General features: G+C 47.2%; 1 protein-coding gene across 1 annotated transcript in view; it reads right to left on the reverse strand.

The window, feature by feature from the left end:
* Positions 1-6,113: 6,113 nt before the first annotated feature.
* IL15RA (interleukin 15 receptor subunit alpha) overlaps positions 6,114-22,371 on the reverse strand; it is a 35,835-nt gene continuing 19,577 nt past the window's right edge. Inside the window, exons 3-8 of the mRNA XM_068987539.1 lie at positions 21,801-21,995; positions 19,927-20,019; positions 16,713-16,904; positions 15,985-16,017; positions 8,390-8,465; positions 6,114-6,288 (exon numbers count right to left, since the gene is read on the reverse strand). Of these exons, the coding sequence (XP_068843640.1) occupies positions 6,114-6,288; positions 8,390-8,465; positions 15,985-16,017; positions 16,713-16,904; positions 19,927-20,019; positions 21,801-21,995 (764 nt within the window). The remainder of the gene's footprint in view (positions 6,289-8,389; positions 8,466-15,984; positions 16,018-16,712; positions 16,905-19,926; positions 20,020-21,800; positions 21,996-22,371) is intronic.

Below are 22,371 nucleotides of genomic sequence, written 5' to 3' on the forward strand. Positions count from 1 at the left end.
GAGTGTGGGCTTGAGTTGGTGATGCATACAGAGTAATCCAGATTTGCTTTCCTGGAGTCTGGGTGAGGTCCGCTTTCTTTGATGCACACGACAGTGTGGAAGAGAATTAATACCCCAAAGTGGGAACTCATTTGAGAAGGAGGGAGGGAGCAGGCAGCCACTGGGGCCTGGTTGTCCAGTATTTGCATTGACCTTATCCAGAAAGCAACTTCAATGTTTATGAGCCTGGTAGACATACTTGGGACACCAAGTGTCACCTTGTTCAGCTCTCCCGACAAACCTGAGGGAGCAGATGATGAGGCAGGCTTTAGGGTGACTGATCAGTAGCACATAGCATAGTGCTCAGGTTGAAACCAGTGTGATCTTCAAACCCATGGTGTTTCCACCACCAGCACGTCAACAGTTGGAACTAGAGCTCTTCCGAAAACCCAGATGTGTCAGAAACAAAGCATGGAAGGCTTTCAGATGTTCTCAGCCATGGCATTCTTCAAACCAAATTTTACTCACAATAAATATAACTACCATAATTAGAACTCAGGGTAGCAGCTAGAATTCCTTCTAAGCTCTCCCCTGGGAAGCCCCCAAGCTGAGCAGCTTCTAAGGGTTCTGGGAACAGACCAGAGACACTGCAGCCACATGTAGCCCAGGGGGCACTGGACCTCTTGGAGTTAGAGCAACTCTGGCGCCCGCCTGATCTCAGTTTTCTCAGACTGAAGATACCATGCATGTTTTGTAATTAGTACCTTCGGCTCTCTGCCCAACTATGTGAAGAAACAGTCCGGTACAGATAACCAAGTTCATGGTGATGGAATTCATGAGAAAGGGCCCCCTGGGTAGTGCCTGGGACTTGAGCAGGACCCAAAGATTCTGCTGATTGCAACCAGTCCCTGCACAACCTCCACTCTTCTAGGCTGCTTTTGTTTCAGTTTGTTTATATAATAGTCACTGAGCAATCCTCCTGGAGCCAGCTAGGGTCACAGCGACCCCTGGAGTGGGGGAGGGGGTTGTAGAACCACAAAGCCGCACAGTTGGTGAGTGTGCCACTCCTGCTCCGTCTCAGGCTGTTAGCAGAGCTTATGCTGTTCTTCTGTCAGCTGTAAGGCAGATCACCATTCAAAGTTACTCCTCCTTCCCTGCTTCTCTGTGATTAGCAACACTTCTACTACCAAATCGTTCTGGTGGGACTGCTTTGGTTACAAGCAATGGAAACTGAGTCTGTAATAAGGAAAGAAGATGCACTGGAAGAATGTTGGGGGCTTGGAGGATCACAGGCATTTGGAGGATTGGGTTAGGAAGGCTGGGAGGAACCAAGGCACCCGGGAGAGCTAAGACGTCGGCAGCGTGACCACCACGTGGTGCTTCCGAAGCATTGCCGGGCGCTGCTCCGTCAGTTCTGTCGTGTTTGCTCGTGCCATACTCGCTGCTTCTCACCGGGTGAGGGCATCCGATGGGCCTCACGTGGGTCTGGGTCTGCACCCTGGTGGGGGCCAGAGAAGGGGATATCAGCCTCTCTGCGTGTGGGCGGGAGGTCTCCAACATCACTGCAGGTCACTTTGCCAACAATGGTGCGTTTAATCAAAGCTTTTTCCAGTCGTTACGTGCAGATGTGAGAGTCAAACCATAAAGAAGGCTGAGCCCTGAAGAATTGATGCTTTCAAACTGTGGTATTGGAGAAGACTCTTGAGAGTCCCTTGGACTGCAAGGAGGTCAAACCAGTCCATCCTAAAGGAGATCAACCCTGATTATTCATTGGAAGGACTGTTGCTGAAGCTCCAATACTTTGACCACCTGATGAGAAGAGCTGACTCATTGGAAAAGACCCTGATGCTGGGAAAGATTGAGGGCAGGAGGAGGGGACAGCAGAGGATGAGATGGTTGGATGGCATCACCGACTCAATGGACATGAGTTTGAGCAAACTGGGAGATAGTGAAGGACAGGGAAGCCTGGCGTGCTGCAGCCCATGGTTTCACAAAGATTTGGACACGAGAGCCACTGAGCAACAATGACAAATTGGAGAAGACAGAGCGCCACATCCCAGGTTACTCAGGACCAGAGAAGTAGAATGGGTGGGTTCAGGGATGGGACCCTAGGGGAGAAAAGTGTGAACCACAACTCCTTCATGCTTGTAGCACTGTATGTTTATAAATTCTGTGAAAATGTCACATGTTGAGTTCCTGATTTGTTCCTGACAGTGTGAGGTGTTGGGGATGCTTTGATTTGAATTGAGCTGGTTTCTTTGCCTTCAAGACTTATGGGAAAACCAACAAGTAAACCCAAGAAATTCTGAGGCCAGAATTGAAGCAGATTTGGTCAGTTGGAAACATGTAACCACCCCATCAAATATGCCCTTTTGGTCCCTGTTCTCTTACTTCCTAACATCTAGAAGAGAGTTTATAAAGAGGAAATTCTTACTTACTGATCAAGTCAAAGTAAAAAAGATGATGGGCAGTTTTCTTTGTGACAAATGTTGTGTAAGACAGGAAATGAGAGCAGGGGAAAATATGAATTGTGTAGGTTCATAGCCAGCTGACAGAATCATCTGTAGAGCTCACAGACCCTTTTGAGTCCTGTGTGCTTTCTCCACTAAAAATAAAAAGATGCACTCTTCCTAGCGCCTGGCAGGTCCTGACCCCTATCATTCTCCTCACTCATCCATCCGACACTCCTTGGCATTTATAGAGTACCAAGGATGGAAGGACAGATGCTGGCCCTGGGCAGTACCGAGGCAGAATCTCCCAAGACGCTTCCCCTGATTCCTTCCCTCCTCTTTTGTCAGCCCACCACATCTCCGAGAAGCTGGGTGGTCCAGTGACTTGCTTTGACCAATGAAATGAAACAGATGTGCCCATAAGATGTGGCAGTCCCCACCCTTAAGGGGCCTGGCAGTTTCTTCTTTCACCTGGAAGTGGTCTGGCTGTCCCGAGGCCACCATCTGTGAAGAAGCCCCAGCTAGCTACATGGAGCGTTCATGCAAGGGAGCTCTAGGGCCCCAGACAAGGGAGGTCTTCTCAGACCTCCTAGCTCAGCCCAGCAATTAACAGAACAGAGACAAGTTGACAACGTGCAGAGCAGACCTGCCTGGCTGAGCCCAGTCAGCCCCCAAGGGCAGCAAACAGTAGTGGTCTGGAGCTGCTGCTGGGGAGGCCCGACGCGTGGTGACAGGTCGAAGGAAGCGACATCACATCAGGTCCACCTGCAGGACCCTCCCCGGTTGGCTGAGTCGAGGCTTCCGGGTCGGATGGGAAGTGGTGGTTTTGGAGAACTCACAGTTGGCCTGCAGGTGGGCACAGGTGTGAGGGAGTGGGAAGGAGTCCTGATGCAACAGAAAAAGTGCACCAGAGACCCCACGTGCCACTCATTTGCCCTTCCAGGTAGGTTGTTATGGTCTCCATGACGACGCCTCATTTCTAGGCACCTTGTGTCCTCCCAGGCCAGCCCTCTGGGATCAGCCACTATCTGCATATAGAAATGGGGGACATGTAGAACTTGAGATGCTTGGAGGTGTCAGAGAAGGATGGGAAGGTGGGTGCTGAGTGTCCCCAGGTTACCTCCTTTTAACTCTGCCTGAGAACCAGCTCTCAGAACATTTTACCTTATTTTGATTAGGAATATTTTAATTAATCTATTTTTTAATTTTATATAGATTGTGAAGAATTATAGACTTTGAGAATTTATTAAAGGGATGATTTTAAATGAGCTACAGAAATCATAGGCACCCATAGGGTCTTAGCCTGAGATACACTGTGTGATCATTCATTCAGTTGTGTCCGACTCTTTGTGACCCCATGGACTGTAGCCCGCCAGGCTCCTCTGTCCATGGGATTTCCTAGGCAGGAATACTGGAGTGGGTTGCCATTTCCTTCTCCAGTGGAATCTTTTAGTTTGTTGATCTAGCATCTGTTAATGACCTTCAGGGCAACGCATCAGTCTCTGAGAGAATTCAAAGATGAACACATAGTTCTTTCCAAGATGTTCACTGCTTGATGGATGCATTCTGGGGCCTTGGTATGTTTTGGCATCAGAGGTTGTTTAAACCTTCCCCTAGAAGGATTGTACCACCTGGTAAAAGAATTCATTTTATCCCTTGGACTGGAAAAAAAAAAAAAAGAAAGAAAGAAAGCCCTGATTGAGTGATTGATTGATCTGTCCCTACCCAAGCCCTCTTGGTCCTTTGAGACCTCGACTCCATCCAGCCCTGCTTGCTGCTATGTCTAGATCTAATTTTTGACATATAATTCACCCAGCTTGAACTTGGTTGGTGCTTGTTGGACAGCAGACTTCGTGCTGGACCTGAGCAAGGTGATTCCACAGCATCACATCACTCACTCTCCCCAAGATGATGTGAACTTGAACCATAAATCCACAAGCTAGCCCTGTGACCCAGCCCTCTTCCATCCCATAGAAACCTTTCAAATCCCTGGCTCCACTGAACATGTGCCTTTTTGTTGATGTTGTTCCTGTTAAATAAGTTTTAAAAATAACAAGGGTCATACACTTAAAAATTCTTGTGAAGAACAAACTGGATCCAGTTATTAATAAACTCCAGAAACTTAGGGACTAACAGCTGTAGAAAGAAGCAAAAAAGTGTAGGTAACCAGTGTATGTAAGGATAACTGGATAACCAAGTGTACATAAGGCTCAGCGAGTGTTAGCAGTGTTTCCTGCTCGTTGAAAGAGACAGTGAATATGGTACCTCTCTGAAATCCCCAACACCAACTGTTTAGAATTCCTACCCTTTCTTCCTTCACTCTTTTTTTTAAATTAATTAATTTATTTTAATTGGAGGCTAATTACTTTACAATATTGTAGTGGTTTTTGCCATACATTGACTTGAATCAGCCTTGGGGGTACATGTGTTCCCCATCCTGAAACCCACCTCCCGCCTCGCTCCCCATCCCATCTCTCAGGGTCATCCCAGTGCACCGGCGCTGCTGAAGGCATCTAAATTCATGACCTAAGTCACAGGAGAGAACACTGAGAGCCCAGCAGCAGGTGAACTGGGTGCTCTGCCTCCAGTCCACCTCCCCTCCCGGCTACACTGGCCTTGTGATGGGGTGGCTGACACCTGGTTTACAGTCCCGCCCTGTACCTGCCCCTACCCCAACTCTGAGACTCTGCATGAGTAAATGGGCAAGTCACTTCTCTAGGTGTCAGCTTTCCCATCTCTAAAATGAAGAGCTGGGACAAGGCCCATGATCTTATAAACAAACATAAACATCAAAGAAGGAAAGAAAGCAACCCAGGGACAGCGTGTGCAGCAGAGAGGCACGTGCTTCTCACGTGCAAACACTACCGGAAACTCTCCAAAGCCACAGTCTGACTCGGCTGCAGGCAAGACTTTCTTCCTTTCAGAGAGAAAAGCTGACCTCAGTCATGTGGGACTCTGCATTCCTGATCTCCTTTTTTTCTTTGTGGTACATTTCTCGTCAGTGATTCTTTCAGTACAATCTTTTTTTTTTTTTTTTAATTGAAAATAGACATTTTATATTGTTTATACAAGGAACAGTTTCAAAATACAAATCTTATAAAATGTAGATATAAAAGACAAGGATATAAATATAAATGCATGTCTATAGAAAAACATCACCAAGTTAAGTTTTCTTCTTTCTGAATCCTTAAATCTAGAGGATCGACTAGGCACAGTCTCTCTCTGCTCCCTTTCCATGCACGCAGAGCACCTGGCCGAAAGAAGGTTTCACAAGCTGAAATGCTGGTGTCATCCTGGTTAACACCTCCCAATCCAAGAGAAGTCTTGTAGTTCACTTGGAGCCTCAGGTATGTTTCTTCTCTGTAACCTGCAGGTCAGGCTGAGGAATGGGATGGAATCGAGTGGACAAGCTGTCCTGAATAAATGTCATGATGGAATAAAAGCCCTGATTGGAAGCCCTGAGGCCTTCACTCCCTCCTGGGTAACTGTTGACGGCTGGGACTTTGGGAACTGGGCCTTAAGCCCAGGGCGGGCAGGCAAGGCAGGCAGACAGTGGGCATCTGTCCTGAGCCCAGAGAACCTACCAGTAAGGGCGATGCTTGAGCTGGGCCGTCGGTAAAATGACAGCCAGATGTTTCCTCACCCTGGGGGTCTTTCCCCTGGGGCCAGTGCCCCAAGTCTTCCCTAGGTCCTCTCTGGCTGGGGAAGAGCTGGGCCTTCACTGCGGCCGCTGCTGGCCTCGGAGGCTCCTAGGCCATACAGGTGGATTTCCGTGTCCTCCCTTCTGGCATCTGCCCCCATGGTCATCGGCACACTCTCCATGCTCTCCATCTCAACACCGGGTGTCTGCTGGGCTCGCCTGGAAAACAGGATAATTGACAGAGGAGAGGTTGTGTCAACAAACACTTCCTTTCGGACACTCTGACGGAGAGCACCCGGACTGCCTCCACTCACAGGTGGCCTTTAGATCTTATTTTGCATTTCACCCCTTTGTCCACCAAGTTTTACCAGCACTGTGGGGGCAGCTCCCCCCGCCTTGCCAGCCCCCTGCCAAAAGGCAGTGGTTCCAGTGCCAGGTGCCATGGGAGGAGTGAGTGACCAGGAGCCTGGCCAAGCCAGCATCAACAGTCCTGATAAAAGTGATGTAAAGGTTATAAAGCTCACTCAGTCATGTCCGACGCTCTGCGACCCCATGGCTGTAGCCCCATGTCCATGGGGCGCCACTGTCCATTGGATTTTCCAGGCAAGGGTACTGGAGTGGGTTGCCATTTCCTTCTCCAGGGGATCTTCCCAACCCAGGGATTGAACCCAGGTCTCCCACATTGCACACAGAGACGTTACCATCTGAGCCACTAGGGAAGCCCGGACATTTATTTAGTAAGTGTTAAATAAACAAATATATTAATCAGTTCTTGAGAAGCCAGGAGTAGGGGATGCAGAGAACCTTAATCCCATGCCTCCCCACCTGTCACTGGATGTGTGTTTTAGGTCCTGAGTATGCGGACCTGTGGGTTGCACAGTCTGCTTCCTGAGAAGCAGCCATTTTCAGGACACTGTAGAGTCAACGCCTGAGAGCCTTGGAGTGAGGCTTAAACTATAAATCAGAGCTCTAGGCCAGTTTACAAAGCCAGTTTTCTAAAACCCAATTTGTTGAATTGCTAATCTACCTAATAACCCATTTGCAAATTAATCAGCTTATGGAAAGAATCAGCTCACCACACAGCCAAGCAGCAGTGTTTATCATGTTTACCAGTTCTTAAAGATACATTCATGACTGTTACCATAAGTACAGTCAGTGAATATTGATGTACTCCTTTTAGGAGCATATTTATTGGTCATATTTATCAAATTTACAAATTCTTTTTAAGAATATATTTGTAATGTCTTCTTTAAAAATATCGTGTATTTATTCTTTTTTAATATCATCAATGAATATATTCTATCTCCTAAGAATAATTCTAAATACATTTTATGTAGAAATTATTTAACTGTAATGATATTCTTAAAATCCTTTTAAAAGTAATTTTCTATTTTGCAAATATTTTAGCATTTAGGGGGATTTTTTTGATGAATTTTCAAGTAAAATATCAGCTTTCTTTTCTTGATTTCTAGACTATGAAGTTTATGGCATTTCTTTTTGGTTAGGGTGATATTAATAGCTTTTGAAGATGTGTGTGAATATTTTGATAGCTGTTTTATATTTTGGCTTTGCAGTGCCATTTCATGGAATATTCATTTTGTCAAAGTTAGGCTTGAAGAGTGGTATAATCTTTTATTGATATAATATTTAGGAAGAAATTTTTGTGACTAGTAATTAAAAGTTTAGTTTCAACACACCTGATATGTCTGGAACAGCCATATCACTATGGAATGGTAAAATACTGGCTACCAGCTGATGGAAGTACAGAGTCAAGGCTAATATGCTATTTGAGGCTTTTATAAGTAAATAGTAAAAATGCCTAAAGATTAGAAAAATAAAAGCTGAAATGTCAGCAAGTGGCAGAAACAGTCTTGCTGAAATATAGAATTTCTAGTATTAGAAATCCCAAGGCCAACACGTATGAGCCTATTTATGGGAACGTGTGTCCATCTTTAACAAGTACATTCAAGAGGAACATTCCGTAACTATATCATACACGTCCATCAAATCAATTACTTGGCACATTCTTTCCTTCTGAATTGGCTTTTGGTGAATTGGCCCCATGCCGTCCATTGATTTCTGGCTGCCTGGATTCTGACCAGTGACCTGCAGGCTGCCTTTGGACAGTGAAGGGAACGGCCTGATTCAGTGACCACTTGGCCTGGACGCTCCTTTTGCCCAGCACAGGGTAGGTGGGAGCACCCACATCTCCAGCCAGGAAAGGGTCTTCCTTGGCAAGGGCAGACCTAGGTCATCAGATGCAACCCTGCTCTTGGGGGAGGAAGCATCTTGTCCAGCGTGGGTCTCCTGTGCTACTCACCTTGACATCAGGCAACGTACCAGAAGAAACACCAGGCACACTGCAAAGACAACAGCGACAGGTATGGAGACAGCTGCTGGAAAGAGAGCAGAATGAGTCGGCACCCTGCTCAAAGTCCCAGCGTTCCTGAGCCTGAAAATTCTGTACAGTTTACGCTTCTGCAGAGAGATCTAGATGCCTTCCCAACCAGCTCACAGTTACTAACAGAGCCTAAGATCCACGCTGTTCTGACTGTTCTACATCAGGGCAGAGAGGACACTCCTTTCCTGCCAACACAGCCACAGTGGTTGTTTGGGAGTTGTTAGGGAGGGTGGGACTTCATGTGGAAGCAAGAGGGCTGGGCCCAGGAGCAGGTGAAACAGTACTATTTTTAAAACACTTGTATCAATCAGAAGCTCCCAGCAGATTTGGCCAGTTTGCCTTAATATTGTGAAATCTCCCTGCAAAAATCACCAACGTGCCCTGCGTCTAAGATGACAATCTGGGGCTTCCCTGGTGACTCAGTGGTAAAGAATTCACTTGCCAATGCCGGAGACATGGCTTCTATCCTTTGTCTGGGAACATCCCACTTACTGCGGAGCACCTGGGCCCAAGTACCCCAACTACTGAGCCTGTGCTCTAGAGCCCAGGAGCCACAACGGCTGAGGCCCATGCGCGCCCTAGAGCCCGCACTCCACGAGGAAGAAAGCCACTGCAACGAGAAGCCTGAGCACTGCAACTAGAGAAAGGTCCACATGGTAATAAAGATCCATCGCAGCCAAAAATAAGCTTTAAACAATTTAAGGTGACAGCTGAGCAACTGCAGCCCCAGGAGTCTCACTGTGGCCCAGGAGGCATATTGATCGCCTGGAGCCTTGAGCTTTTCAGACCTGCGCCTAGGCAGCCAGCCACAACTGTGTGTGCAAGGACTTGGCCTTAAACTACTCGAACTGTCATCAAAAACAGCTAGAGATAAGAGGAGGGAACATACCCACATTTCTGCAGGATAGGAGAGGAAACGGGCAATGTGTAACGGAAGCTTCAGAGAAGACCATTCCTTTTGACTCTAATTTCACTTCTAGAAATGTATTCTAAGAAAATGGGAAATGCATACACAGGAGTAGTCACTAAAGCATTTTAGTGAAAAAGCTGGTTGAGATAAAAATGAATAAAAGAATTTCCAGTAAGCCATGTATGTGTCCATATACACAAAATAGGCTTGAAGAATATATGCCAAGTACTAAGTAATTCTTTGGGCTTGTAGATAACTTTATTTTCTTTTTTAAAAAGTTTGCATTCCCCCCACCCCCGGATCTTTTTGCAATGATGCTCTAATCAGAAGAGACACTAAAGTTACAAAAACAAGACTACTTTTATTTACCTAAGTAAATAAAACTTAGAAAAGCTATTCCAAAAGAAGTAAGAGAAAACATGAGAAATTAGTGAACGTTGTTCTGAGCTTCTAGATTAAACATTAATCATCATCATGACTAAAAGACAAATTTCTTAGCAGAGATGTTGTACCCTCCAGTAAGCGATTCCTTCACATTGACTAATCAGGTTGGCATGCATTTACTGTTCACGGAGAGATTTATTGGAAAAGGCGAGCTGATGTTAACTCTAGTTCCACTTTCACAACGCTGCTTCCTGTTTCTAACTGAGAATAGAAGCTACAGACTCAGGCTCAAGGGCAAAGAGGGGTCCTGAGCCAATGCTATGACAAAGCAATTTGAATTCAGCCCCTGGAACTCAGACACTTGATTCCTTCCCTAGTTATTTCCAGGTAAATGTAGTAAAGAAATTGAAACAAGAGTCACCAAATTTAGTAAAGAGATTGAAACCAGAATCGCCAGAACAATGCATTAATGCATCGGCTGTCATGTTTTCCACCCTTTTATGTTTCCTAGCAGGCTGCGGGGGTTGGAGAAAAAGGAAAAGAGATTTGATGAGACAGAGAAGGAAGGAGGATTAGTTTGAGAGAGGAAGGAGAAGCTGGATTATTGCACAGGAGGCCAGAAGGCAGCAGCCCCTGCCTTGCCTTCAGCCTACGGTGATGTTGGGTCTTCAGTGGAGAAGATGGCTGAGGTGGCCAGTGGACCATGTTCAGTGTGGGTGAAGGAGTCCTCTGTAACCACAGTGAGGTACCACCTCATGCCAGTCAAAATGGCCACCATCAACAAGTTGACAGATAATACTAATTTGAAAAGCTTTGTGTACCCCAGTGTTCATAGCAGCTCTATTTTCCAAGTCAAGACATGGAAACACCCCAAATATCCATGAACAGATGCATGGATAAAGAGGTGGTATTTATGTACAATGTAACATTGCTCAGCCATAGAAAAGAATGAAATTCTATCATTTTCAGCAGTGTGGATGGGCCTAGAGTATATTATACTTAGTGAAATAGGTCAGAGAAAGAGAAATACTGTATGATATCACTTATATGTGGAATCTAACAAATAATACAAATGAATGTATATGTAAAACAGGAACAGACACAGAGAAAACAAACTTGTGGTTACCGAAGGAAAGAGGGAAGAGAGAGGGGCAAATTAGAGATAGGGGATTAGCAGATAAAAGCCACCATACATAAAATCGATGAGCAATAAAGATACACTGTACAGCAGAAGGACTTACAATTATCTTGTAATAACATGAATGGAGTATAATCTACAAAAATGCTGCACACCTGAAACTAACATATTGTTGTAAATCAACTATATTTCAGTTTTTAAAAAGTGTTCTCTGTGCATATCCAGGGAATCGTCATTTCTTGGCAGTACCTGCAAACTAGCTCAGTCAGATGGTAGGGTATCTGACATGCTGTGTGCCTGCATTTGCTGAAGGCATTTATGAAATGAGAATGTCAACACCTTAGTCCCTGGCAATGGTTTCTCTTTTGTGTCTTCCTGTACTGAGCACATAGGAAGTGCTGGGTTCAGAGTGGGTAATCGATAAATACTTAATTGATGGAATTAAACCATTAACCTTCTGCAAGCTAAAGAACTGGAAAAGGTCAGTTTTCATTCCAATCCCAAAGAAGGGCAATGCCAAAGAATGTTCAAACTACAGCACAATTGCACTCATTTCACATGCTAGCAAGGTAATGCTCAAAATCCTGCAAGCTAGGCTTCAACAGTGCCTAAATCGAGAACTTCCAGATGTACAAGCTGGATTTAGAAAAGGCAGAGGAACCAGAGATCAAATTGCCAACATCCGTTGGATCATAGAAAAAGCAAGAGAATTCCAGAACAACATCTGCTTTATTGACTACGCTAAAGCCTTTGACCGTGTGGATCACAACAAACTGAAAAATTCTTAAAGAGATGGGAATACCAGACCACCTGACCTGCCTCCTGAGAAATCTGTATGCAGGTCAAGAAGCAACAGTTAGAACCAGACATGGAACAACAGACTGGTTCCAAATAGGTAAAGGAGTATGTCAAGGCTGTGTATTGTCACCCTGCTTATTTAACTTATAAGCAGAGTACATCATGTGAAATGCTGGGCTGGATGAAGCACAAGCTGGAATCAAGATTGCCGGGAGAAATATCAATAACCTCAGATATGCAGATGGCACCACCCTTATGGCAGAAAGTGAAGAGGAACTAAAGAGCCCCTTGATGAAAGTGAAAGAGGAGAGTGAAGAATCTGGCTTAAAATTCAACATTCAAAAAACTAAGATCATGGCATCTGGTCCCATCACTTCATGGCAAATAGATGGGGAAACAATGGAAACAGTGACAGACTTTATTTTCTTGGGCCTGAAAATTATTGTGGATGGTGACTGCAGCTATGCAATTAAAAAGCACTGCTACTTGGAAGAAAAGCTGTGACCAACCTAGACAGCATATTGAAAAGCAGAGCCATCACTTTGCCGACAAAGGTCCATCTAGTCAAAGCTATGGTTTTTCCAGTAGTCATGTATGGATATGAGAATTGGGCCACAAAGAAAGCTGAGTGCTGAAGAATTGATGCTTTTGAACTGTGGTGTTGGAGAAGACTCTTGAGAGTCCCTTGGACTGCAAGGAGATCCAACCAGTCAACCCTAAAGGAAATCAACCCTGATTATTCATTGGAAGAATTGATGCTGAAGCTGAAGCTCCAGTACTTTGGCCACCTGATGAGAAGAGTCGACTCACTGGAAAAGACCCTGATGCTGGGAAAGATTGAAGGTGGAAGGAGAAAGGGATGACAGAGGATGAGATGGTTGAGTGGCATCACTGACTCAATGGACATGGGCATCACTGACTCAATGGACATGAATTTGAGCAATCTCTGGGAGATAGTGAAGGATAGGGAAGCTTGGCATGCTGCAGTCCATGGGGTCACAAAGAGCTGGACACAACCGAACGACTGAACTGCAGCTGAAGGACATGTAAAGTGCCATTTGCTTTTTAATGAGAAATCTGCATGTTGTTGCAGCTTAGGACCACATCTGGCACAAGACAGGAGCTCAATTTGTATCATTTGAACAGACGACTGTTATGATATAGAGGTAGTCCCTTTAAAGGCTGAGCATGTAACCTGCAGCAGGTGTACTTCTGCTCTGAAAGATGGAGGTATATACAGTCTGAAAAATGAACCCTTCCCCTGGGGTGCACTAAATGGACACGGCAGTGTAAACGCCGTCGTAGCTGACATTCTATCGTTTTATTTCACAACCGGGAATCTTCAAAAATAGCCTAGGTAAGGAGCAGAGACAGACACTGGAGTAATCAAATAAGGTTACTGATTACAAAGCAAGGCTGCCAAGTGAGTGCATAGACATAGAAGATAGTGAAACGAGGACCATTTCCCTCAACATGAATTAAAATGTTAGAGCCCTCAAACTCCAATGAGTATTTGCTCACTCACTTATGGAACATTTACTATTTGCCATTTTGTTGCACTAAAAGAGCCACTTTTAAAAGTTGTGAAAGGGACTTCCCTGGCAGTCCAGGGGTTAAGACTTCCCCTTCCAATACAAGGTGCGCGGGTTCAATCACTGGTCGGGGAGCTAAGACCCCACATCCCTCGGGGCCAAAAACATAAAACAGAAGCAATATTGTAACACATTCAATAAAGACTGTAGAAATGGTCCACATCAAAAAAAATCTTTAAACACATAAAAGTTGTGATAATAATTTATATAATTCATTTTTTAAGAACTATACTGGTAATACCAGTGGACTGATTAAAACATTACATTAATATCTACTGAGCAACTGCTATGGTAAAACATTATTTATATCATCTTCCAAAGATGATCAATCAGTGGCTTATTCTTGCAGAAACAGTAGCCCCTACCAATACCCAAGGTGTCATGAGCACCTCTTGTACCTGGCGGGACACACTCCTAGGTCCCAGGTGGCTGGGATTGTGTGTGACAGGCATACTTTGGAGAAACTGTTCATCACTAAGTGTTTCTAAACACCTAGCAGGGTTTTAGTTTTCATTCCAATCTTCTTAGCCGATGAAAATTAAATGGATCTCATTTTCATGTCTTTGCTGACTAGGCCTGTCTTATAGTCAGTGTTTACATTAAGCAGTCTGGAAGAAAGAAATCTTATTCATGCCACATAAAAGATTTAAAGTGTTTTTTTAAATCTCTGTATTTCCACAGTTCCTTGAGCAGAGCTATCTTTGCCTATTGTAGGTATTCAGTTAATGTTTATTATCTGGCATTTTAGAATAAGGGAGAGAATTTTTGATATTTTAATCCAGTGAAAGTCATGAACTGGAAAGAAATACAGATTAGATCTCATAATAAAATAATTTGGAAATCCACATTGGGAAAAAATTGGCCCTCAAATTTTGTAGGTTTTTTCTTTCGGATATACTTGCACAAGGGCTTCCCAGCCGGCTCAGTGGTGAAGAATCCACCTGCCCCTGCAGGAGATGCAAGAGACTGGGAGGTTCAGTCCCTGGGTCGGGAAGATCCCGTGGAGAAGGGGATGGCAACCCACACCAGCATTCTCTCCTGGGAAATCTCCTGGACAGAGGAGCCTGGCAGGCTATTGTCCATGGAGTCACAAGAGTCAGACATGACTTAGTGACTAAACCAGCACCGCCACCAAACTTGCACATGTGTGAAGCGATACAAGCTGTTCCAATTAGTCCTCCTTTGGTACATAGCCCAAGAATGTAAGGAACTCCAAGGCCCAGTAGGGGTTTTGGCTAGATACATTGTGGCAAATCCATATAATAGAACATCCTGAGCTGTTGGAAAGAATGAGGTGGTTTTTTCATCTATTGACGTGAAAAAATTTCCAAGACATACCATTAGGTAAAGACAAGGTGCAGAATAGTGAAAATAATATACCTAACTGTATCGTGTATCTTCTACATGCTATTTACAGATTGAGTCTCTCTGAAGGATATCCTGAAATCTAGTAGCAGGAGTTCCTGCCTGCCTGCAAGGGGACTTTCAGTCAGAGACGGGCTTTTTACCTTACAGCCTTTTATAACTTTTAATTGTTAAGCCCTGGGCAAATATTAACAGTTCAAGAAAATGACTAAAAAAATGTAAAAGTCTGTAGAAAAATTAATGTAATATGTGACACAAGGAGAAAAATTTGGTCATCTCTCTTACTTATTGGCCACCTCTTAAATGATAAACATACTTTTGTTTCAACGTCGTTGTCATTAAACACCACAGTTTTTCCATGAAAACACTCTCCAGAGAGCCTTTTAAAAATATCTTGCATTGGCATATGTTTCGATTGTTCTTAAAACCATTCTAATCAACTAAATGCAAAAATGACCAAAGCCACTTGGTTTTTTCCCAGAACACACTTGATGCAGATAAAATATAACTACAAAAACTTGAATCATTCTCTAGCCAGGAAACTTGTGAATAGAAATTAGAAATTAATTTTTGCCTGCATTGAAATTATAGTTTTCTTTCCTCACTGAAAGCTTGCATTCCTCCCTGCGTCTGTTTCCTTCCATTTCTTGCGTTTCTCCCCGCTTCTGTTTCCTTGCATTTCTCCCTGCTTTTGTTTCCTTGCATTTCTCCCTGCTTTTGTTTCCTCCCCTCTCCTTTTTTCTCTCTCTCTTCCCTTCCTCTTAGTCTTCCATTCTTGCAAGCACTTTTCCATTTTCCTCCTTATACTCTCTGGGACTTTCTCCCCCAGCCTTAAAGTCATATGTCTTCTATAAAGATGCCTTTTATACCAAGAACGCGAACTCCTTGCTGTTGAGTGTATAGTGCTAACTCCCTGTGAAAGATAAGTGTGGCTCATGGCAGAACATCATTTAATGATGTTAACTGGTTTTCCAGTGGGTCCTGAATGACAGTCTAGCCCCCACTTAGTAGGCCTGAACAGCTGCACAAGGGTGCCCTGTGGTGCACTGACCCTGGCTTCTGTACCAATCGCCTGACCGTGAGAACCTACCAACATTAAGATAAATAGCCAACCTAGAATTCTGCACACACTGTAAACAGCGCAGTCATGTAACTCATCTGCACAGAGATGCTTCTGAGAGTGAAAGGGGCAGCTGTTGGTGACCACACTGGAACAGCAGGCGTAAGTCAGGACCGTCCAGCACCCTGGCACTGAGGTCCCCTGAACATAGACACCACCACTTGATGCAGATAAAACATAACTACAAAGGACCAAGGAAATACTCACCGGTCACAACACTGGGATTGTGCTGATATGCACCTGCAGGGAAGAGATTACAGCTCAGTTATTGCCACAGTCCTGAAGGCACTAATTTCTCTAAGCAGGAGAACTCCGGGACAGTTTGGCTCTCATCTTAAAGCCCTGAGAAATTCACAACCAGCAAAATCAGATTCACTTTAGCACAGAACCAGGATCACTTGTTTCCATGCTGAGCCATGCTTAGGAATCAGAGGCGCATTTACAGAACATGCAGATTACCCAGAGAGCGTGCCCCTATCCCTCCACCGTGATTCCAGATGGCAGAAAGTGTCCTCTCTATCCCTCCACCGTGATTCCAGATGGCAGAAAGCGTCCTCTCTATCCCTCCACCGTGATTCCAGATGGCAGAAAGCGTCCTCCCTATCCCTCCACCGTGATTCCAGATGGCAGAAAGCGTCCTCTGTCCTCTCATGTCAGGAGGAGGCAGATCTTAATCAGATTTGCAGCAAAGGCTCTGCCATGCAACTTTTAGTGTGGGCAGAGACAGTTCCCTTCCCTCTGAAGCAGGGTGGAGCATAGAACAGAGGCTGGAGCGAGAAGGCTGTGGCAGAGAGCAGGAGGCAGAGGGTCACGCAGTCACCCTGATTGTGGATTGGATGGTGTGACGTGATCGGCCTACTCTGGATCTGCACCCGCGTCTCAGAAACAGCCCCCGGGAGCTGCGCTCTCCTCCAGCAGGCAAAGCCAGCACTAACCGGGCGTGTCCTGCAAGGCCGGGTGTGTGTGTTCCGGAGCCTTGGCTGCTGTCTGAGCTGGGACGTAGGTGGTCTCCTCACTGACTACCCCTGTGGTTCCCACAGGAGGAGCTGTGGACGGCAGCCTGGAGCCTGGTCCAGTAGCTGGCTTTGTGGTCACTTTGCTGTCTGACTTGGAAGTAAGATCTGGCTCTGCAGGGGAGTGCAAGACACGGACAATGAAAACATTGAGAACAGTGTCTTTTCTCAGCTCCAGAAGAGAGTGGACCAACACCTTCTCCCGTGAGCCCACCCCAGCCAGCCCTCTCCCGGCAAACTCCTCCACAGCTCTGGGGGAAGATCCCTTGAGTGGGTAACATCTTCGTCGGTTCTGAATGGCCAAGAGGCTTTTGCGGACACTAGTGGATTTATGACTATTTATCATGGGCCACATAAGCTAACAATCTCAAAGATTTGAGTAGAATCAGGCACTGGAAAAGTGGTTACCAGGAGACCCAGCTCAGACAAACAAGTGAAATTGGAGATTTCCCTGGTTATCCATTGGATAAGTATACACCTGCCAATGCAGCGAACAGGGGGTTCAATCCCTGGTCTGGAAAGATCCCTCATGCTGTGGAGCAACGAAGCCAATGCACCTCAACCGCTGAGCCCGTGCTCTAGAGCCCACCAGCCTCAACCGCTGAGCCCGTCTAGAGCCCACCAGCCTCAACCGCTGAGCCCGTGCTCTAGAGCCCACCAGCCTCAACCGCTGAGCCCGTGCTCTAGAGCCCACCAGCCTCAACCGCTGAGCCCGTGCTCTAGAGCCCACCAGCCTCAACCGCTGAGCCCGTGCTCTAGAGCCCACCAGCCTCAACCGCTGAGACCGTGCTCTAGAGCCCACCAGCCTCAACTGCTGAGCCCGTGCTCTGCAACAAGAGAAGCCACGGCAGTGAGAAGGCTGAGCCTGCAGCTAGAGAGTAGCCCCCGCCCACCACAGCTAGATAGAGCCCTCACACAGCAATGAAGAACCAGTGCACCCAAGAAGGGAATGAATAAAATTAGTTAAGAAAAGTGGAACTGTACTTGCCAAAGACATCAGGATGCTAATTTTAGTTTACTTTTTACATACTTGCACAAAACTTTTGAAATAAGGTGAACCTGGGATTCAGCCCATCAGACCTTTCGAGAGTGGACCTGAGGGATGCGTCCTGGCTCGGCGCCCATCTCTGGGAGGAGACTGAGCTGCCTGCCTTGCGCTGAGGTCCTTGATCTCCCGTCCCGCACTGGCCAGCAGCTGCCACAACCTGTAGGCTGCAGTGGCACAACCCTGCTGTTCTGTTTCCATGGTGAGTGGGTCTTCCAGGGTGATAATACAGTCCTGATGAGCCCAGCCCTGGAGGCGAAGCTGTGATCGCACATCCCGGGCTATCCGGCCCCCTGTTAGGGCCCCTGCGCCACGCTCTCCCAGCCACGTGCGCCGGAGGAGTCAGCGTGCCCTTTCACCCTCTGTCAGCACCTCGTAGGGCCTAGGTGCTCTGCACACCATGCTCCCCCTGACCCGGAGCAGGCCCGTGAGGTGCCCCTGGTCACAGCACCCACCCTGGAGGTTGCACTCACACCTGAGATTTCCCTGCATGGCTGCAATCTGCCAAGTGCTTGAGGCATGAAGGCCAGGCTGAGAGAGGTCCCTTGAGCCAGGTGTGACTCAGGTCAAAGGGGTTGTGGGCACCCCAGCCTCTTCTTCCTGTTTGTCATCGGCTCAGTAACTGGAAGGAAACCCTTGCTCCACCCCTCCACCTTCCCTTCAGCGATGGTTCTCAGCCGTGGCCCCCTGAGGGTCCCAGGAGAGCTTCTGGAGCTCCAGTAACCGGTGCTCCCCAGACCACCCAGAGTTCCAGGAGGTCTCAGTGAGCATCCTCAGTTAAGAACTGGCTCTCGAGGGAGGCAGCCCGAGAAGCGCTGTCAGCCACTGTGGGATGGCTGCGCCTGGAGGGAAAGGAGGGGGCGGGGCCAGGAGAAGCCCGGCACTGGGGCTTGCCTGATGGCTCAGTGGTAAGGAAGCCACCTGCCGACGCAGGAGACACAGGTTTGATCCCCGGCCCAGGAAGCTCCCACATGCTGCAGGGCAACTAAACCTAGATGCCACAACTAGTGAGCCAGCGCACTAGAGCCCTCGAGCCACAACTCCTGATCCACGAGCTGCAGCTTCTGAAGCCTGGGCGCCTAGAGCCTGTGCTTCCACAGCAAGAGAAGCCACAGCAACGAGAAACCCACGCACCGCAACTCAACCCTTGCTCACCGCAGCCTAAGCATCAACAAATACCCAGCACAGCCAAAACAAATAAATAAAAACCTCACACTGGGTAATGGGCCACAGAGAATCAGGAGTCAAGAGAGGGTGTCAGAAGACACAGGGCAAGTCTTCCCAGGATATTTTGCATCCAAGAGCTCAGAGTTTCTTAACAGTGCAGAGGAAACTAGGGTAGAGTTTGCCTAAGACTTGGTCAAAATGCAGAACCCTGGCAGCTTTGTGCAAGCGTGTGTACCAAAACAATCTCAGGTAGGGTTATTGGGAGATGGTGTGCTTGGGTCTCTCCCAGTTCTGCACGTCTTGCCAGTGGAGGCGCCATCTTTTCAAGGATGCTTAGATGGCCTTGGCAGGTGGAGATAGTATCTCCCCCCAGAGCACAGGGCAGATGTGTTCACACCAGCAGTAAAACATCAGGTTCCTGCTCAGGCTCCCTCCTCTCCAGGGATGTCCGCCGCCCACACGGGCACCTGCTTAGGCTGCTTAAGGCACGTGTGGATGAGGGACTTGATGAGACCTGCCAGTGGCCTGCTGCCTGCAGCGCCAGGCAGGAGAGTCCTCCGTCTCTGATCCAGGAGGGTTGGGTTTTCTGCCAGTGTCCGTGAGGCTTAAGAAGGCTGATATGCAAGGTGGGCAGAACCTCAGCCCCCACTCCCCCTATTCTTGAAGCTACGCATCTACCACAAAGTGTGATCTGGCCTAGTAAGAGTGGATTTTAAACCATTATGAAGTGCGCACCCGTGAAGACTGGTTGTCCGGCAACTTTGGCTTAAAAGAGAAAATGAAGTTAATGTCAGTTCTTATCCTTGACGTGAATAAGGGGTGTTTGCGGTGGAACCCTGGCAGTGGTTCACGGATCTGCAGGCTCTCCGTGGACCTGAGGGCAGCCGAGGATGGGAATCCTGAAAGAGTCTGCGGCATTCCTACCTTTTCCGGAGGGGGTGGGGCTCTCTGGCTCTGGGGTTAACCCTGTCGGCGCTGCTGTGGAGGGTGGCCTTTGGTGACTCAGGGAGGGGTCTCCTAGAGAGAGGATAACCACACGGCATTTATGATCCCAAGGGTGGAACCTGGGGTGACTTCAGAACTGGATGTAGATAAAAGAATAATAATAATAAATGTATACTTTAAATAAATAATACGTTTATAATTTAAAGTGGACACATCTGTCCGCCCAGGTCTGGCCAGACACACAGGAGATAAACAGCTGTTCGTCCGCAGTTCCCAGAGCAGACTGCACAAGTTCAGAGGCAAGTGTCTTATCTTTGGCTAGAATGATAGCAATGACCTCAACTCAGTTTTTTAACGCTAGCTTTTGCATGAGAAAACAAATGATTACTCAGTTGATTGTTTTGGGCACAAGCTGTTGGGGAAATCATGGAGGGAGTGGTTAGTAGTAAAAGGTGGGGCTTTGAGGGCTAAGACCTAAAGGTTCCCCTAGTCTTTGGTTCTAAACATCTATGATTCTAGGTTTACCCCCATCCTTCATTCCCCCCGCCCCACCCTAGAACCCATCCTGTTCAGTTCAACATCCTTGATTCATTCACCCAGAGGAATTGGAACATTGAGGAAACGCCCACTTTCTCTACAGTAGGAAGCCCTGATTTTTGCCCCTGGACAAAATGGGTTCCAACGGGTCCCCAGGCTAGACCGAGGAAGACAGCCGCGCTCTCCCCAAAGTTACTGCTCAGACCTGGCCTCACCCAGCCCATTCCCATGGGCCCAATGGTCCATGCGGTGGGCACCCTGCTCCCAGCCCAGCGATGCCTCTGCTACAAGCAGAAGGCCTGCCTGGCCTCTGAGCCCTGCACGGTGGCCATGCGGTGGCAGGGTAGGGGCACAGGGTGAACTCAACACTACAGATTCAATAGAAAGACTGGCTTTTCAAGGAGTCCCCCAGCCATGAATCTGCTCTTGAACAACCCCGTTTGTCTGCTTTCCCCTGAAAGGAGCTGAGAATGTCCACAAATGTTACTTGAGAACATATCTCACCTGGACACACACCATGTGTGCAGTAACTATTTAACGCATCCTTCTCTTGGAAGACTATGGGTTGCTCTTTCCTTCTCTAGAGTACAGGGCTTAGTCTTCCTGAAAATAACCCTGCTGGCTTCCACTCTAAGATTCTTTGACTTCTCCTGGCACGGTGATCCAGCTGTGGATTTTTTTTTTTTTTTAAGGTGGGGAAATTCCATAGATCTCTCCTCATTCTTGGTCAGGAGCTCTGGCTGGATCCCAGACAATGTCTGGACCAGGAGGTCTCTGCTCCATGGGTCTTCCCACTTCTCTCAGGCCAGGTATCAACAGGGGAGGAAGGGCAGTGATTTCCCTGTGGGCTGTCTCCTGGGGAGGAATCGGGCAGCCCTCCAGGGAGCAGGGTGCTATGAGCAAACACCTCTGTCTGTAGCCCAGTTCTTGCTTCTGTGATCTAAAGCACTGATGGTAATAATAGTTAATATTTACCAGAGTTTGCTTACTCCTCCCACAACCCACAATGTTGAAAGGACCTGATGAATCAGGCCCATTTTCTTGATGAGGAACCAAGAGATCAAAGACATTGAAGCCCTTGCCCAAGGTCTCATGGGTGGTCATGTGGCAGAGCCAGGATTTGAATCCAGAACTGTGTGACCCCCACAGCCCACGTAGTTCCCCCTCTTTGAGCTGTTTAGAGGCCCATTGGTTTATTTAGCCTCAGTCCTCAACCCAGACGGGTAGGCTCCCTCATCAGCTGCCCATACTGCGGTCTGCTCTCTGCGTGGCCATGGCGAAAGGGGTGGAGGGACAGTACTGGGACAGCCACTTACTGATGCACTTGAGGTTGGGAGTGGTCCAGTGGGCGACTTTCGCGGTCTCGTTAAACACACACTGGGTCAAGCTGGAGGTCCCAGCTTTACGCTTGAAGCCAGAATTACAAACATACCGCTCCCTGGAGTTGATGCTGTAATTCTTGACCTGGATGTCTGCATGCTCCACGGATGTGGGAGTCGGGCAGGTGATGCCTACAGAAGTGTAGATGAGAGGGAAGATGTCAGCAGATTGCAGCTTGCTCTGTGGGATGCTTGGGTGGAAGTCAGTAACTTTAAACCCGAGGGACCCTGGGGATCCACCCCCCAGATTCAAGCATGTGGAAGATGTCGAGTAAAGGTGCCCACCATCTAGAAGTGGTCCAGGATCTTTCCTTAAGAGCCAGCCACTGAGCATCACTAGAGCCCGGGGGGCATCAGTGGAGACCCCTCTCCCTGTCCTCCACCCCCATGTCTCCAGCCTCCATATCTTTCAAACATATCCACCTCTGTCTCTCTCCTACCCTGCATCCTTTGCCTGAACAACAGCAACAGGCTCCAGGTTGCTACCTTTAACAAACCTTCCATTTCA

This window comes from Capricornis sumatraensis, chromosome 15, assembly GCF_032405125.1.
Source record: "Capricornis sumatraensis isolate serow.1 chromosome 15, serow.2, whole genome shotgun sequence".
NCBI classification, from domain to species: Eukaryota; Metazoa; Chordata; class Mammalia; order Artiodactyla; family Bovidae; genus Capricornis; species Capricornis sumatraensis.